Source organism: Phyllobates terribilis, unplaced genomic scaffold, assembly GCF_046119375.1.
Source record: "Phyllobates terribilis strain yellow unplaced genomic scaffold, ASM4611937v1 Scaffold_4__5_contigs__length_816908805, whole genome shotgun sequence".
NCBI classification, from domain to species: domain Eukaryota; kingdom Metazoa; phylum Chordata; class Amphibia; order Anura; family Dendrobatidae; genus Phyllobates; species Phyllobates terribilis.
The window spans coordinates 76,684,388-76,700,862 of NW_027362764.1; the positions used below are offsets into that span (position 1 = coordinate 76,684,388).

At 47.4% G+C, this 16,475-nt stretch overlaps 1 protein-coding gene and 1 long non-coding RNA gene across 3 annotated transcripts in view; one reads left to right on the forward strand and one right to left on the reverse strand.

Moving 5' to 3' along the window:
- The window catches only part of KIAA1217 (KIAA1217 ortholog), a 456,094-nt gene that overhangs the window by 75,913 nt on the left and 363,706 nt on the right, over positions 1–16,475 (forward strand). Inside the window, exon 1 of one of the 2 annotated variants that reach the window (XM_073677510.1) lies at positions 10,780–11,178. The exons of the other annotated variant lie outside the window; for it this stretch is intronic. Within the exon in view, the coding sequence (XP_073533611.1) occupies positions 11,112–11,178 (67 nt within the window). The 5' untranslated portion in view covers positions 10,780–11,111. Of the gene's footprint in view, positions 1–10,779; positions 11,179–16,475 lie in introns of those variants that run through there. 2 annotated transcript variants of the gene reach the window in all.
- Positions 235–16,475, reverse strand: part of LOC141265009 (uncharacterized) — a 42,482-nt gene continuing 26,241 nt past the window's right edge. Inside the window, exon 3 of the long non-coding RNA XR_012320035.1 lies at positions 235–685. This is a non-coding gene — a long non-coding RNA (uncharacterized lncRNA). The remainder of the gene's footprint in view (positions 686–16,475) is intronic.

Here is a 16,475-nt window from a genome sequence, read left to right on the forward strand (position 1 = left end):
TCTGGTGCACTCAGCACCCTTACTTGCGATGACTGCACAGTTATTAAGCAATTTGTATTTTTGATGATTAGCTTTATTTTTAAACAGCTACAGTGCTGTCAATCCAATAGGTTAATAAACCTGAAACCTGAATATTTAAGAAAGTAAAAGTGAGGTTGGGTCTTAGGAGAATATCTGTGTATGCAAAATTATTGGGCAACTAAATGAAAAGCGTAAATTTTCTCATCTCAATTGTTTATTTTCATCTGTTAGAGTGAGAATAATAACCAAACAACTCAAAATGTACAAATATACAATTCTGACGTTTCAAAAAAATATATCAGTGACCAATATAGCCCACCTTCTTTTTAATAACAGACATAAGCTCCATCCATAGAGTCTCAGTTCCTTAATCTGTTGACGATTAACATTTTGGGCAGCACCAACCACATCCTCCAGACCCTGTTCTGAGAGGTGACTGTTTTCCTTCACCATAAATTTTTCATTTAAGAAAAGCCCACAAGTTCTCAGTAGGGTTTAGGTCAGGTGAGGAAGGGGCTGTGTCATTATTCTTTCATTTTTAAGCCCATTACAGCCGAGCAGTGGAGACTTTGATGCTGTGATGGAGCATTGTCCTATAGAAAAATCCTGGCTTTCTTGAAAGATGAAAACTTTTTCCTGTACCATTGCTTGAAGAAAGTGTCTTCTAAAAGAGAGACAAAACAGTGCATGTCCTAAGTACAGTATCCTAGATTGACAAACCGAATATATACAGTGGTGGCCAAAAGTATTGGCACCCCTGCAATTCTGTCAGATAATACTCATTTTCTTCCTGAAAATGATTGCAATCACAAATTCTTTGGTATTATTATCTTCATTTAATTTGTCTTCAATGAAAAAACACAAAAAGAATTGTCCTAAAGCCAAATTGGATATAATTCCACACCAAACCTAAAAAAGGGGGTGGACAAAAGTATTGGCACTGTTTGAAAAATCATGTGATACTTCTCTAATTCGTGTAATTAACAGCACCTGTGACTTACCTGTGGCACCTAACAGGTGTTGGCAATAACTAAATCACACTTGCAGCCAGTTAACATAGATTAAAGTTGACTCAACCTCTGTCCTGTGTCCTTGTGTGTACCACATTGAGCATGGAGAAAAGAAAGAAGACCAAAGAACTGTCTGAGGACTTGAGAAACAAATTGTGAGGAAGCATGAGCAATCTCAAGGCTACAAGTCCATCTCCAAAGACCTGAATGTTCCTGTGTCTTCCGTGCGCAGTGCCATCAAGAAGTTTAAAACCCATGATGACGCGCCCCTGGGCCTACTTGATGTAGCGTTGCGCACGCGGGGACTACCCGGAGCCGGGCCTGTTGGGGGTAGTAGTCTCGTGGCGGTGACCCGGTCCGTGCCCAGGGAGTCAAACTGTGTGGCTTAGTATTAGCAGTAGATGTTGGACGACTACGCCACCCGTTGAATGCAGCTATGGAGCTGCCGCTGCAGGGCAGACCGCTGAGGCCGGTGGTAGGATTGTGCAGCGTGGATGGTATAACCCCCCAACGGGAGGGGTATGGCCTCAGGGCAGCTATTGTGAGTTGGATGAGGGGAGTGATGGTGCGGGTGTCCCAGTACTGAAGGTGCAGGTGTGACCACAAAACACGGAGGCTTGAAGTGCAGTTTCAAAAGATTTACTCACTGTTCTTTATCCGGTCGCTTGTGCACAGTAAGGACCACCCGAGTCATGCTGCGTCCACCAGGTCAGGGACTCGGCCAACTCCCAGGTAGTTCCAGAGCGTGGTCCAGAGCTCCCCTCTCTTCCTTCCTGCTGGCCGTTCTCACCAGGGACCCACCTATGTCCGGCTCCCTCGGGCCTCCTGGTGGTGAAACCTTTCCTGGCTTCCCTGGCCCTATGCGTGGTATGCCTTCCTGGTGGATGTGGTGAGGGTCGTGCCAAAGCTTGACCACGACCTCCGGTTCCTGGCTGAGGATGATTAGCCTCCACCAGTTTGGGATCCGGTACCCTTCTCTGCCAACCCTTCACCCTTTTCGTTCTCCTGTGGGATCTCAGGGTTCCCTCTCTCCTTGCGTCTCTGGGCCTTTCTGCCTCCTTCTCTTTGCTTCAGGCCTGGCCCTGGAGCTGGGCCCAGCCGGAGCCACAGCTCCCTGTCAGCCCTCTCTGGCTGAACTCTCTCTCTGAACAGACCTTGTCTCAAGATAGTGCCCACCTCTTATACTCCCTCTGACACCCGAGCCCTGGTGACAATGCCACCAATGGGCTCCTACCTCTGCCCAGAGTCCCTCCCCTGTCTGCTCCTACATTACTGGGATGTTCCTCCCCCCCTCCCACTCCAGCCAGGGACAGACGCTGTCGTACCTGCACATCTATCTGGTGGGAGTACCATTGTTCTGTCCCCCGGAAATGGGATGTATGTAGTGCATGCAGCTTTCTGAGCTCTGTTCCACACTCCATCCTTACCCGGGAGTGGAATACCACACCTCTGGTTTGAGGTGCAATACCCCTGTAGCAGCCGAGTCCTCGGGGTGCTACATTCCCCCCTGGTAAACCACAGCACGTCCTCGGGCTGGAAAAGAGTAAAACATACCAAAACTTACAAACTTTTTTTTTTAAAAAAACATACACTAACAGGTAAAACATTATAAAACATTATCAGAAAATATAACATGACAGGTAATTTCTTATATATTATTCTAGCAGTATAAACTTTTGATATAAAACTTTTCCATAATAAACGTTCTTGATCCCTGGCCACCGTGCAACTTATGACCAGGTAAAGTGCCACAGTCACTGGTAGAAAAACAGTTCTCCTATAAAACCGGTATGGGGCGCCTTAGGAAGCGCAACTATTTACAGGATATGGCCGCTCTCAGTCCTCGGCCAGTGAGGATAAGGAATGGCTGCTCACAGTCCTCAGCCTGTGGGGATAGGGAATGGCTGCTCACAGTCCTCAGCCTGTGGGGATAGGGGCACAAGGGGAACAATTCACACTAGTCCCAACGGGGGAACACACTTTAATTAGCAGTATGACAAGTACCCCTACGGGTAACTATATACAGCTTCAGTTTATGCTACTTCCTTTCAGCAGCGGTGTCCTCTCCTTGTCTCCTCCTGAGGGTAGTCTTCAGACCCGTCCGGGTCCTCTTGATCTTCCTCATACCGCAGCTCTTCCTCCGTCAACCGGTTCACGTGAAGGGCGTACGGTCCTTTAGCGCACTGATGCCGGGTGAAGGTGACCTCATCACCCAGGTAAAGGTCACGTCCGCGGTGTCCCTCTGGCAGGTGGGACTCAACATCCCTACGGGTGACGAAGACGTCGCCGGGGGTCCTGTGATCCCTGATAAAGCCCCAACCGTGCTCCAGTTGGAACTTGATTACAGTCCCGGTGGCGCGGGGACCGTGAGCTGCACGGGGGTTTCGCCGGGTCCGGCGTTTCTGCTCCGCGCTCTGTACCTGCAGCCGCTCCTCGCGGACCCGCCTCTCTTGCCGTTCTTTGTTGAAGACCTCTAGTTGTTGTCGGCAGCACTCCACACGCTGGGCTGCGGCCGCCCGGGTCTCTTGGGTGAACCCCATGAGGTTTTCACCGGTGGGGTCCCATGCGAACTGAGCCTCCTCCAACGGGAGTGGGGTGATCTTGGCGGGCGCCGGAGCCGGGATCAGGGGCTCACACAGGGGCCATTCCTTCCGGAGTCGGGGATTGACGTACTCCGGTGGCCACACAAAGGACTGCCCATCCGGGCAAGTATGTTGTGCGAACAGGTCTTCACCCAAGGGCAGCACTGTGGAGGTTGAGGGCGCGGTGGTGGTAGCGGCGCCCGGATTCACCAGGCCTTGCGACCAGGCCGGTGGCACTCTGAAGGTAAAGGGCACTGTGGAAACGGCGGCGCCCGGGGGTACTCGGCCTTGCGACCAGGCCGGTGGCGTTTCCTGCTTGGCCGCGCTCAGGGTTGAGGCGCGTGACGTCACAGGGGGCATGGCCGCGGCTCCTGCCGCTTGAGGCCTAGTTTGGAGCGGTGGCGGTGCAGCATCGGGCACGGTAAGGGGGATTTTGGGCCCTGCGACGGGGAGCTGGGGCAGGCTCACGGCTACTAGGCCTGGGGTGGTGACGTCCCCTTTACCTGCTTCCATCTCTTCAGCTCCTTCCACGGCGTCGTCTCCGGCCTTCGTCCCTCCTGCACCATCCTCAGAGGCAGACAGACTCCTCGTCCCGGGTGGCGTCCTTTGCTGGCGGGTTCCAGCCTGCAGGGCCATTTCTCTGCTCCACTCGGCCAGCACTTCTTGCTGCACTCGGGCCATCTTCCGAGCCAAGCCCTCCAGCGCGGTCTGTGCATGCTCCCGATCTTTGGGGAGCTGTGCCAGGATCTCCACCAGGCCTTCTGGGGTGGCGGCCTGCAACAGGCTCCTGACCAGAGGGTCGGTGCTGCCTGACTCTCCCTCCATCTCCGGGTGCGATCTTTCCAGACTCCTCCAGGCTGCACCCATCCTCTCTCTTTTGTTCTTGATCCGCCCATACTGAGGGTGGTCCCGGGGCCACTTGGTGATTGTCAGTTCCAGGGGCAGCCCCCTCACGCTGATGGACATTTCTATCATTGCAGTCTCTGCTGGTGGGGGCGGTTTCCGCTTTTAGCGCCATTCTTGGACCTAGCCCACGATGGGAGGTGGTCTTTTGCCACCCTCTGGCACGCCCATAATGGCGTCCGCTCTGCCAGGGTGGGAAATCGTCTCAGATGGCGGGAATCGTCTCCTAATGGCGGGAAACTCCGTGGATGGCGGGAAAAGGCTGCAGATGGCGGGCAAACGGCGGGAAACGATCCGAGATGGCGTCCGATGGCGGGGACCCTCTGGAATTGGCGGGAGACTTCTTCTGACGGTACATATAAACTTTTCTTCAGGCACGCAGTACCCGGTAGTTGCGGGCACGAAATCCTGCCGACTACGCCAAAGTTGACGCGCCCCTGGGCCTACTTGATGTAGCGTTGCGCACGCGGGGACTACCCGGAGCCGGGCCTGTTGGGGGTAGTAGTCTCGTGGCGGTGACCCGGTCCGTGCCCAGGGAGTCAAACTGTGTGGCTTAGTATTAGCAGTAGATGTTGGACAACTACGCCACCCGTTGAATGCAGCTATGGAGCTGCCGCTGCAGGGCAGACCGCTGAGGCCGGTGGTAGGATTGTGCAGCGTGGATGGTATAACCCCCCAACGGGAGGGGTATGGCCTCAGGGCAGCTATTGTGAGTTGGATGAGGGGAGTGATGGTGCGGGTGTCCCAGTACTTGAAGGTGCAGGTGTGACCACAAAACACGGAGGCTTGAAGTGCAGTTTCAAAAGCTTTGTGCGCAGTAAGGACCACCCGAGTCATGCTGCGTCCACCAGGTCAGGGACTCGGCCAACTCCCAGGTAGTTCCAGAGCGTGGTCCAGAGCTCCCCTCTCTTCCTTCCTGCTGGCCGTTCTCACCAGGGACCCACCTATGTCCGGCTCCCTCGGGCCTCCTGGTGGTGAAACCTTTCCTGGCTTCCCTGGCCCTATGCGTGGTATGCCTTCCTGGTGGATGTGGTGAGGGTCGTGCCAAAGCTTGACCACGACCTCCGGTTCCTGGCTGAGGATGATTAGCCTCCACCAGTTTGGGATCCGGTACCCTTCTCTGCCAACCCTTCACCCTTTTCGTTCTCCTGTGGGATCTCAGGGTTCCCTCTCGCCTTGCGTCTCTGGGCCTTTCTGCCTCCTTCTCTTTGCTTCAGGCCTGGCCCTGGAGCTGGGCCCAGCCGGAGCCACAGCTCCCTGTCAGCCCTCTCTGGCTGAACTCTCTCTCTGAACAGACCTTGTCTCAAGATGGTGCCCACCTCTTATACTCCCTCTGACACCCGAGCCCTGGTGACAATGCCACCAATGGGCTCCTACCTCTGCCCAGAGTCCCTCCCCTGTCTGCTCCTACACTACTGGGATGTTCCTCCCCCCCTCCCACTCCAGCCAGGGACAGACGCTGTCGTACCTGCACATCTATCTGGTGGGAGTACCATTGTTCTGTCCCCCGGAAATGGGATGTATGTAGTGCATGCAGCTTTCTGAGCTCTGTTCCACACTCCATCCTTACCCGGGAGTGGAATACCACACCTCTGGTTTGAGGTGCAATACCCCTGTAGCAGCCGAGTCCTCGGGGTGCTACATTGGCACTGTGGCTAACCTCCCTAGATGTGGACGGAAAAGAAAAATTGACGAGAGATTTCAACGCAAGATTGTGCGGATGGTGGATAAAGAACCTCGACTAACATCCAAACAAGTTCAAGCTGCCCTGTAGTCCGAGGGTACAACAGTGTCAACCCGTACTATCCGTCGGCGTCTGAATGAAAAGGGACTGTATGGTAGGATACCCAGTAAGACCCCACTTCTTACCCCGAGACATAAAAATGCCAGGCTGGAGTTTGCCAAAACTTACCTGAGAAAGCCTAAAACGTTTTGGAAGAATGTTCTCTGGTCAGATGAGACAAAAGTAGAGCTTTTTGGGAAAAAGCATCAACATAGAGTGTACAGGAAAAAAAAAGAGGCATTCAAAGAGAAGAACACGGTCCCTACAGTCAAACATGGCGGAGGTTCCCTGATGTTTTGGAGTTGCTTTGCTGCCTCTGGCACTGGACTGCTTGACCGTGTGCATGGCATTATGAAGTCTGAAGACTACCAACAAATTTTGCAGCATAATGTAGGGCCCAGTGTGAGAAAGCTGGGTCTCCCTCAGAGGTCATGGGTCTTCCAGCAGGACAATGACCCAAAACACACTTCCAAAAGCACTATAAAATGGTTTGAGAGAAAGCACTGGAGACTTCTAAGGTGGCCAGCAATGAGTCCAGACCTGAATCCCATAGAACACCTGTGGAGAGATCTCAAAATGGCAGTTTGGAGAAGGCACCCTTCAAATATCAGGGACCTGGAGCAGTTTGCCAAAGAAGAATGGTCTACAATTCCAGCAGAGCATTGTAAAAACTCATTGATGGTTACCGGAAGCGGTTGTTCGCAGTTATTTTGGCTAAAGGTTGTGTAACCAAGTATTAGGCTGAGGGTGCCAATACTTTGTCTGGCCCATTTTTGGAGTTTTGTGTGAAATGATCAATGATTTAATTTTTGATTCATTCTCTTTTGTGTTTTTTCCTTGCAAGCAAATTAAATTAACATAATAATACCAAAGAATTTGTGATTGCAATCATTTTCAGGAAGAAACTGAGTATTATCTGACAGAATTGCAGGGGTGCCAATACTTTTGGCCACCACTGTATGTATATTACAGGCATCATGTCCATCATGCATGCACTAATAAAAGGGATGGACATATCATTGGTGCAACCTGTGCAACCCCATAGGGGCCCAAGAGGTTAAGGGGTCCCACTTTCACCTCCAAAGCAGGTGGTATTCTGTATTTTGAAGAGCATTTGGACTGCAACAGGCCCATATTTGTTCTTGCACAGGGGCCTCTCCGATCTGTGTCCGTCACTGACCAATACTATTTTATATAGAGGAAGGAACAGTGAGTTTTTGCACCAATAGTGCAAGAATAAATGTGAGCGAAAGAATGTGTATAGATTCATGCAAAATGCTGATAAAATACATATATAGTAATAATATAATATTACAAATATACATAAAAGTCCATCATTATTTTTACTTTACAATACAATTGAACCATATATGGGATCATCCAACATTTTACAGGTTTATCTACATGTCATTAAAACTAAAATTATTATCCAGCACTGGTTATTTATTCTGTATGTTGTGGCATAATATAGAAATAATTCCCAGGATTTGTGTCATTTGTACCGAAAATTGAATTACTGTATTACATATTTCTGCCACTAGGTGGTGATGGAATACATTGCGCTTATCATGCTTTACTAATATGGGTTTGTATTTTTGTTAATTATTGACATGTTCGATAATGATAGCACACCGTGTGGCCAGGAGAGGTATAGCATCACATTTCCCCTTTAGTAATGGTCATATTTAGATAAATTATGGCAATCACTAAGGTTAGTTTATAATGTTTTTCTTATGGGTTTTACACAGATACTGACATCACTTCTTTTGAAGCTGACATTTTTGTAAAAATAACATAGCGGATAATACTGTTGTAGCATTATTAAGTGTTTTACGTGGTTATAAACTACTGCAATCAATATGGATGCATGCTGCTACTGGGACATAGGAAATCAGCTGCCAGCTGTTATCAGTGGGGGGACCGTGTGCGAAAAAGAGCATATTCTATTGAAATCGATTGGCCATCCCTTCATAATGACGGACATTTAAGGTTCTTCAGAGCAAAAAGTGTCTTTTAAAATATCTCAAAATAGTTATGTGGCGCCCCTGAGGGTTCGACCGCCACAGGGATGCTGCACTTCTCTAATGGAGTGTAGTGTTCCACCTCTGAGGTAAGAACAGTGTGATAGTCGTGACCCAACCTTTGCATCCAACACCACATTTCTCCACCAGAGGGGGCTATTATGCACTAGGTGCTGCTCCCTTGGTTACAGGGAGACTGGGGAATCAAGAGTCAGGGGAACCAGTTAGTGGGTGAGGGTGGAGGACTTACAAGTTAGTTACACTTTAAATTTCATATTTAATAAAAAGCCATCTTTGTCTTGGTCTTTTGTCTGTCAAGCAGTCTTTGTGCTGTCAAATACTGTATGTGACTGTGATCTCCCACCCTGAGCGTGGATCCTGTGTGGACCTGCAGGGGAGGGAGACGCAGCCCTCGTACCCCGGCCTTGGGACGAGGTGTAGGTTGCAGACGGGGAATGTCTCAACCCGGCCAATGACCAGGACCAAGAAGGCCCGGAGCTTAAGAGTGTGGCTCCACCGCAAATGGATCCCAGGGAGGATGCAGACGGAGCGGTGTACGCCACCTGTCCTCGCCATGCTGATATATTCAGAGGGAGTCCGGCTGCAAGAGGGGTACCGGCCCCCGACACCCGACCTTGCTACTCTACATCCTGGACTGGAAAGCCCGGTAGGCCCAGAGGATCCCACCAGGTATCGGACGGAGCGGAGCTGCCACCCGTGCCCTTGTTCTAAGAGGAGCTCAGAGGGAGACCCGGCCTATTTGCACACACACGGACAGGAAAGGATTCGGTCTGTAGTTCAGGAACACTCTGGTGTAGGGTCCCGACTGAACGCTGGACTTACTCGGAGGTTGTCGGACCCCCGTCCCTGGTGACCGCAGGACTCCACGGGGAGCAGGGAGTCGCCTTCCTTCTGCCATCTCTAAAGTGAGTAAAGCCTTGGAAGTTCACCCCTATGGGCTCCGGACTGTTTATTCTGCGCCACACCGCGCGACGCGGCATCCGTTCTCCTCTACTACTACCCCCTCCATCCTGTCCCTCTGCCCTGAGGCCTTGCTCCACCTGTGGGGAATAGTAATAACTCTGGCCGTCATAACACCATGCCTCAGCGGATTGCAGCGGCGCTGGTGGCCTTCACCAGGTGCCACAGGTGGCGTAGTCGTAAATCAGCCACTCAACCCGGACAAGCCCACAACATCCTTCTTAATGTGACGGCCCTGAGCACGGGTCGGGTCCGGGACACGGCTGCACCCCATCTCTACATCATAGGACCCGACTCCGAGTCCCCCATCTCCCAGGGTAAACTAAAGGTAAGAGGCGTCACAGTTATTGGGCATATTATAAGGTGTAATCATAGCCAGAATACTCCTCTAAAAGTGTTTTTTTAGGACTTTAGGATAGGCCATCGATGTTTGATTGATGGAGGTCCCATCCCCATGACCACCACTGATCAGCACAACACTGTAATTAGACTGTTATGCGGTATCAGACATAGCCACCGAATGTAAAAATGAAGTAGCAACAGGACCCCTTTGTCAAGCTGATCATTAAGGATTATTGAAGGTTGGACCCCCACCGATCAAACATTGACAGTCTATTCTAGGGGGAAGGCCATCGGAGTAGAAGCTCTTAAAATCTTCTTCAAATCTTGGGGGGGGGAATGTGATTTTTAGAGGATATCCAGTTTCAGAAAACACCTGTCCTGCCAGTTGCAATTTGTTTTAAAAATAACAAGAAATAAATTGTGGTTTGCTCACCCTCCCCAGGTCCTGTGCTGATGCTCCAAGTGTCTGTTATTGTCTGCAGCTCTGACATCACAACCACACTGCTGCAGCCCATCGTGACTTTGAGCAGCTCATGCCGTCATCTTAGGCCGAGCCGCTGAGCTCAGTTATTGGCTGCCGCGCTGTTGATGTGATGTCACCACTAAAGACAAAAAAAAAGACACCAGGAGCAGCGGTGGAGACTCAGCGCTGGACCCATGAACGGTGAGTAAAGCACCGTTTTTTGTTTGTTTTTAAACAAACAGTGGCCAGGAAAAAGGTGTTTTCTGATGGCGGAGAACTTCTTTAAGTAATTGGACACGGAGTATGTATTATGGTTTATATGTGAAATGTTTTTTTTATGGAATATCCACATATCACAAGATCTATCACAAGACTGACTTTATCATGTTCCCACTTGGTGGTGACCACGTTAAAGCGAGTCAGGAGATCCCCCTTTTCCGACACCACCACCTATCAGACATTTATGGCATATCCTGTTGAAAATCCCTAAAAGCGATGTATATGTGAACTTTCTATGGTTTCATAATGCTTTATATTTCGTAAGTGTGGGTGGTAATATTTCAGCAAGAAGGGATGAGTCAAGGGTCACTAGGTCAAGAACGCAGAGCTGGAAAGAAAAAGTGCACAAGTTAATATAAAATCAAGGCATGCTGAGCTCAGAGCTACAAAAACACTAATGTCGCTCTCAGGATTTAGATTCGGTACAATTCCGCCCTCCAGTGAAGTCATTCCATTCATAACGCTGCAGTCACTGGAGCTATATGTGGAGTAGTGGGCAGAGAAGCCCATCACCTGTTGGGGCCCTCACGGACAGCTTCCTTGGGACTATACCAGCAGCAGGAGCTGCAGCCAAGGCAGACCGTAGTCGAGTCCTACGAGAGACCTTCTTACTCCAGGCAGTGGGATCACACCCGGCTGGAATGATCTTTGTTTTTTCCGTAATCTCTTCCTGTTTTTAAAGTTCCGTTGAAAAAGAAAAGCCGTCAGCTGTTTGTTATAGGGATAATGGAGGAAGAAAACGCAATCCTCAAGTCTCAGCCTTTCCGGGCTCTGAGTGGCAGGCAAGTCAACGGTGAGTAACAGGATTAGTCTTAGAGGAGGTCGGAGTCTGAGCTTTAGTACTGCTCTACTATATATATATATAGATAGATAGATATAGTGTGCACGGCTTTATACTACTTAACCCCTTCTTTCACAACTAAAAGTAAGAGAATTCCATCATTTGATACTGTAGATACTTGGAGGTATCAGTTTACTCTGTATTCTCCCTACAAAAACAAAGGAGATCCCCGGGGAAAGTAACATTACAGCACTTAATATTATTTGTACAGTGAAGTAATGGTTTCTATGGGATTAGCATTAACTCTTCGCCGTGCTGCAATTGTACAGTTTGCAATTTACAGTGTCTGAAAATTTGTTTCCAGATCTCCGCGGGCACCGTATGGGCTGTGTGTATGTGTCGTTTCGTTGTACATAGACATGCTCTACGTGTGAGTATAAGTATAGCAAAGTTATAGGCTGTTCATACAGTTCTCCAGATTCTTACCAAATTTCCAAACTGCATTTTGCAATTTTTTATGCAAATTGTATATATATATATATACAGTACAGACCAACAGTTTGGACACACCTTCTCATTGAAAGTTTTTTCTGTATTTTCATGACTATGAAAATTGTACATTCACACTGAAGGCATCAAAACTATGAATTAACACATGTGGAATTATATACTTTGCACACTCTTGGCATTCTCTTGATGAGCTTCAAGCGGTAGTCACCGGAAATGGTCTTCCAACAATCTTGAAGGAGTTCCCAGAGATGCTTAGCACTTGTTGGCCCCTTTTACCTTCACTCTGCTGACCAGCTCACCCCAAACCATCTGGATTGGGTTCAGGTTTGGTGACTGTGGAGGCCAGGTCATCTGGCATAGCACCCCATCACTCTCCTTCTTGGTCAAATAGCTCTTACACAGTCTGGAGGTGTGTTTGGGGTCATTGTCCTGTTGAAAAATAAATGATGGTCCAAACCGGCTGGAATAGCATGACGCTGCAAGATGCTGTGCTAGCCATGCTGGTTCAGTATGCCTTCAATTTTGAATAAATCCCCAACAGTGTCCTCAGCAAAGCACCCCCACACCATCACACCTCCTCCTCCATGCTTCACGGTGGGAACCAGGCATGTAGAGTCCATCCGTTCACCTTTTCTGCGTCACACAAAGACACGGTGGTTGGAACCAAAGATCTCAAATTTGGACTCATCAGACCAAAGCACAGATTTCCACTGGTCTAATGTCCATTCCTTGTGTTCTTTAGCCCAAACAAGTCTCTTCTGCTTGTTGCCTGTCCTTAGCGGTGGTTTCCTAGCAGCTATTTTACCATGAAGGCCTGCTGCACAAAGTCTCCTCTTAACAGTTGTTGTAGAGATGTGTCTGCTGCTAGAACTCTGTGTGGCATTGACCTGGTCTATAATCTGAGCTGCTGTTAACCTGCGATTTCTGAGGCTGGTGACTCGGATAAACTTATCCTCAGAAGCAGAGGTGGCTCTTGGTCTTCCTTTCCTGGGGCGGTCCTCATGTGAGCCAGTTTCTTTGTAGCGCTTGATGGTTTTTGCAACTGCACTTGGGGACACTTTCAAAGTTTGCCCAATTTTTCGCACTGACTAACCTTCATTTCTTAAAGTAATGATGGCCACTCGTTTTTCTTTACTTAGCTGCTTTTTTCTTGCCATAATACAAATTCTAACAGTCTATTCAGTAGGACTATCAGCTGTGTATCCACCTGACTTCTGCACAACACAACTAATGGTCCCAACCCCATTTTTAAGGCAAGAAATCCCACTTATTAAACATGACAGGGCACACCTGTGAAGTGAAAACCATTTCCGGTGACTACCTCTTGAAACTCATCAAGAGAATGCCAAGAGTGTGCAAAGCAGTCATCAAAGCAAAAGGTGGCTACTTTGAAGAACCTAGAATATAAGACATATTTTCAGTTGTTTCACACTTTTTTGTTAAGTATATAATTCCACATGTGTTAATTCATAGTTTTGATGCCTGTATATATATACAGTTATATGAAAAAGTTTGGGCACCCCTATTAATCTTAAGCTTAATATTTTTAAAAAATTGGTGTTTTTGCAACAGCTATTTCAGTTTGATATATGTAATAACTGTTGGACACAGTAATGTTTCTGCCTTGAAATGAGGTTTATTGTACTAACAGAAAATGTGCAATCTGCATTCAAACAAAATTTGACAGGTGCATAAGTATGGGCATCTCACCAGAAAAGTGACATTAATATTTAGTAGATCCTCCTTTTGCAAAAATAACAGCCTCTAGTCGCTTCCTGTAGCTTTTAATGATTTCCTGGATCCTGGATGAAGGTATTTTTGACCATTTCTCTTTACAAAACAATTCCAGTTCAGTTAAGTTTGATGGTCGCCGAGCATGGACAGCCCTCTTCAAATGATACCACAGATGTTCAATGATATTCTGGTCTGGGGACTGGGATGGCCATTCCAGAACATTGTAATTGTTCCTCTGCATGAATGCCTGAGTAGATTTGGAGCGGTGTTTTGGATCATTGTCTTGCTGAAAGATCCATCCCCTGCGTAACTTCAACTTTGTTACTGATTCTTGAACATTATTGTCAAGAATCTGCTGATACTGAGTGGAATCCATGTGTCCCTCAACTTTAACAAGATTCCCGGTGCCGGCATTGGCCACACAGCCCCAAAGCATGATGGAACCTCCACCAAATTTTACTGTGGGTAGCAAGTGTTTTTCTTGGAATGCTGTGTTTTTTTGCCGCCATGCTTAATGCCTTTTTGTATGACCAAACAACTCAATCTTGGTTTCATCAGTCCACAGGACCTTCTTCCAAAAAGAAATTGGCTTCTCCAAATGTGCTTTTGCATACCTCAGCCAACTCTGTTTGTGGTGTGCTTGCAGAAACGGCTTCTTTTGCATCACTTTCCCATACAGCTTCTCCTTGTGCAAAGTGCGTTGTATAGTTGACCGATGCACAGTGACACCATCTGCAGCAAGTTGATGCTGCAGCTTTCTGGAGGTGGTCTGAGGATTGTCCTTGACTGATCTTACCATTCTTCTTCTCTGCCTTTCTGATGTTTTTCTTGGCCTGCCACTTCTGGCCTTCACAAGAACTGTCCCTGTGTTCTTCCATTTCCTTACTATGTTCCTCACAGTGGAAACTGACAGGTTAAATCTCTGAGACAGCTTTTTGTATCCTTCCCCTGAACAACTATGTTGAATAATCTTTGTTTTCAGATCATTTGACAGTTGTTTTGAGGAGCCCATGATGCCTCTCTTCAGAGGAGATTCAAACATGAGAACAACTTGCAAGTGGCCACTTTAAGTAGCTTTTCTCATGATTGCATACACCTGGCTATGAAGTTCAAAGCTCAATGAGGTTACAAAACCAAAAAAGTGCTTTAGTAAGTCAGTAAAAAGTAGGTAGGAGTATTTAAAACAAAAAATGATAAGGGTGCCCATACATATGCACCTGTCAAATTTTGTTTGAATGCAGATTGCACATTTTCTGTTAGTACAATAAACCTCATTTCAAGGCAGAAACATTACTGTGTGCAACAGTTATTACATATATCAAACTGAAATAGCTGTTGCAAAAACACCAATTTTTATAAAACATTAAGCTTAAGATTAATAGGGGTGCCCAAACTTTTACATATAACTGTATACAGTACAGACCAAAAGTTTGGACACACCTTCTCATTTAAAGATTTTTCTGTATTTTCATGACTATGAAAATTGTACATTCACACTGAAGGCATCAAAACTATGAATTAACACATGTGGAATTATATACTTAACAAAAAAGTGTGAAACAACTGAAAATATATCTTATATTCTAGGTTCTTCAAAGTAGCCACCTTTTGCTTTGATGACTACTTTGCACACTCTTGGCATTCTCTTGATGAGCTTCAAGAGGTAGTCACCGGAAATGGTTTTCACTTCACAGGTGTGCCCTGTCAGGTTTAATAAGTGGGATTTCTTGCCTTATAAATGTGGTTGGGACCATCAGTTGTGTTGTGCAGAAGTCTGGTGGATCCACAGCTGATAGTCCTACTGAATAGACTGTTAGAATTTGTATTATGGCAAGAAAAAAGCAGCTAAGTAAAGAAAAACGAGTGGCCATCATTACTTTAAGAAATGAAGGTGAAGGTCAGTCAGTCCTAAAAGTTGGGAAAACTTTGAAAGTGTCCCCAAGTGCAGTTGCAAAAACCATCAAGCGCTACAAAGAAATTGGCTCACATGAGGAACGCCCCAGGAAAGGAAGACCAAGAGTCACCTCTGCTTCTGAGGATAAGTTTTTCCGAGTCACCAGCCTCAGAAATCGCAGGTTAACAGCAGCTCAGATTAGAGACCAGGTCAATGCCACACAGAGTTCTAGCAGCAGACACATCTCTTCAACAATTGTTAAGAGGAGACTTTGTGCAGCAGGCCTTTATGGTAAAATAGCTGCTAGGAAACCACTGCTAAGGACAGGCAACAAGCAGAAGAGACTTGTTTGGGCTAAAGAACACAAGGAATGGACATTAGACCAGTGGAAATCTGTGCTTTGGTCTGATGAGTCCAAATTTGAGATCTTTGGTTCCAACCACTGTGTCTTTGCGTGACGCAGAAAAGGTGAACGGATGGACTCTACATGCCTGGTTCCCTCCGTGAAGCATGGAGGAGGAGGTGTGATGGTGTGGGGGTGCTTTGCTGGTGACACTGTTGGGGATTTATTCAAAATTGAAGGCATACTGAACCAGCATGGCTACCACAGCATCTTGCAGCGGCATGCTATTCCATCCGGTTTGCATTTAGTTAGACCATCATTTATTTTTCAACAGGACAATGACCCCAAACACAGCTCCAGGCTGTGTAAGGGCTATCTGACCAGGAAGAAGAGTGACGGGGTGCTATGCCAGATGACCTGGCCTCCACAGGTACCAGACCTGAACCCAATCGAGATGGTTTGGGGTGAGCTGGACCGCAGAGTGAAGGCAAAAGGGCCAACAAGTGCTAAGCATCTCTGGGAACTCCTTCAAGATTGTTGGAAGACCATTTCCGGTGACTACCTCTTGAAGCTCATCAAGAGAATGCCAAGAGTGTGCAAAGCAGTCATCAAAGCAAAAGGTGGCTACTGTGAAGAACCTAGAATATAAGACATATTTTCAGTTGTTTCCCACTTTTTTGTTAAGTATCTAATTCCACATGTGTTAATTCATAGTTTTGATGCCTTCAGTGTGAATGTACAATTTTGAAAGTCATGAAAATACAGAAAAATCTTTAAATGAGAAGGTGTGTCCAAACTTTTGGTCTGTACTGTATATATATACACATA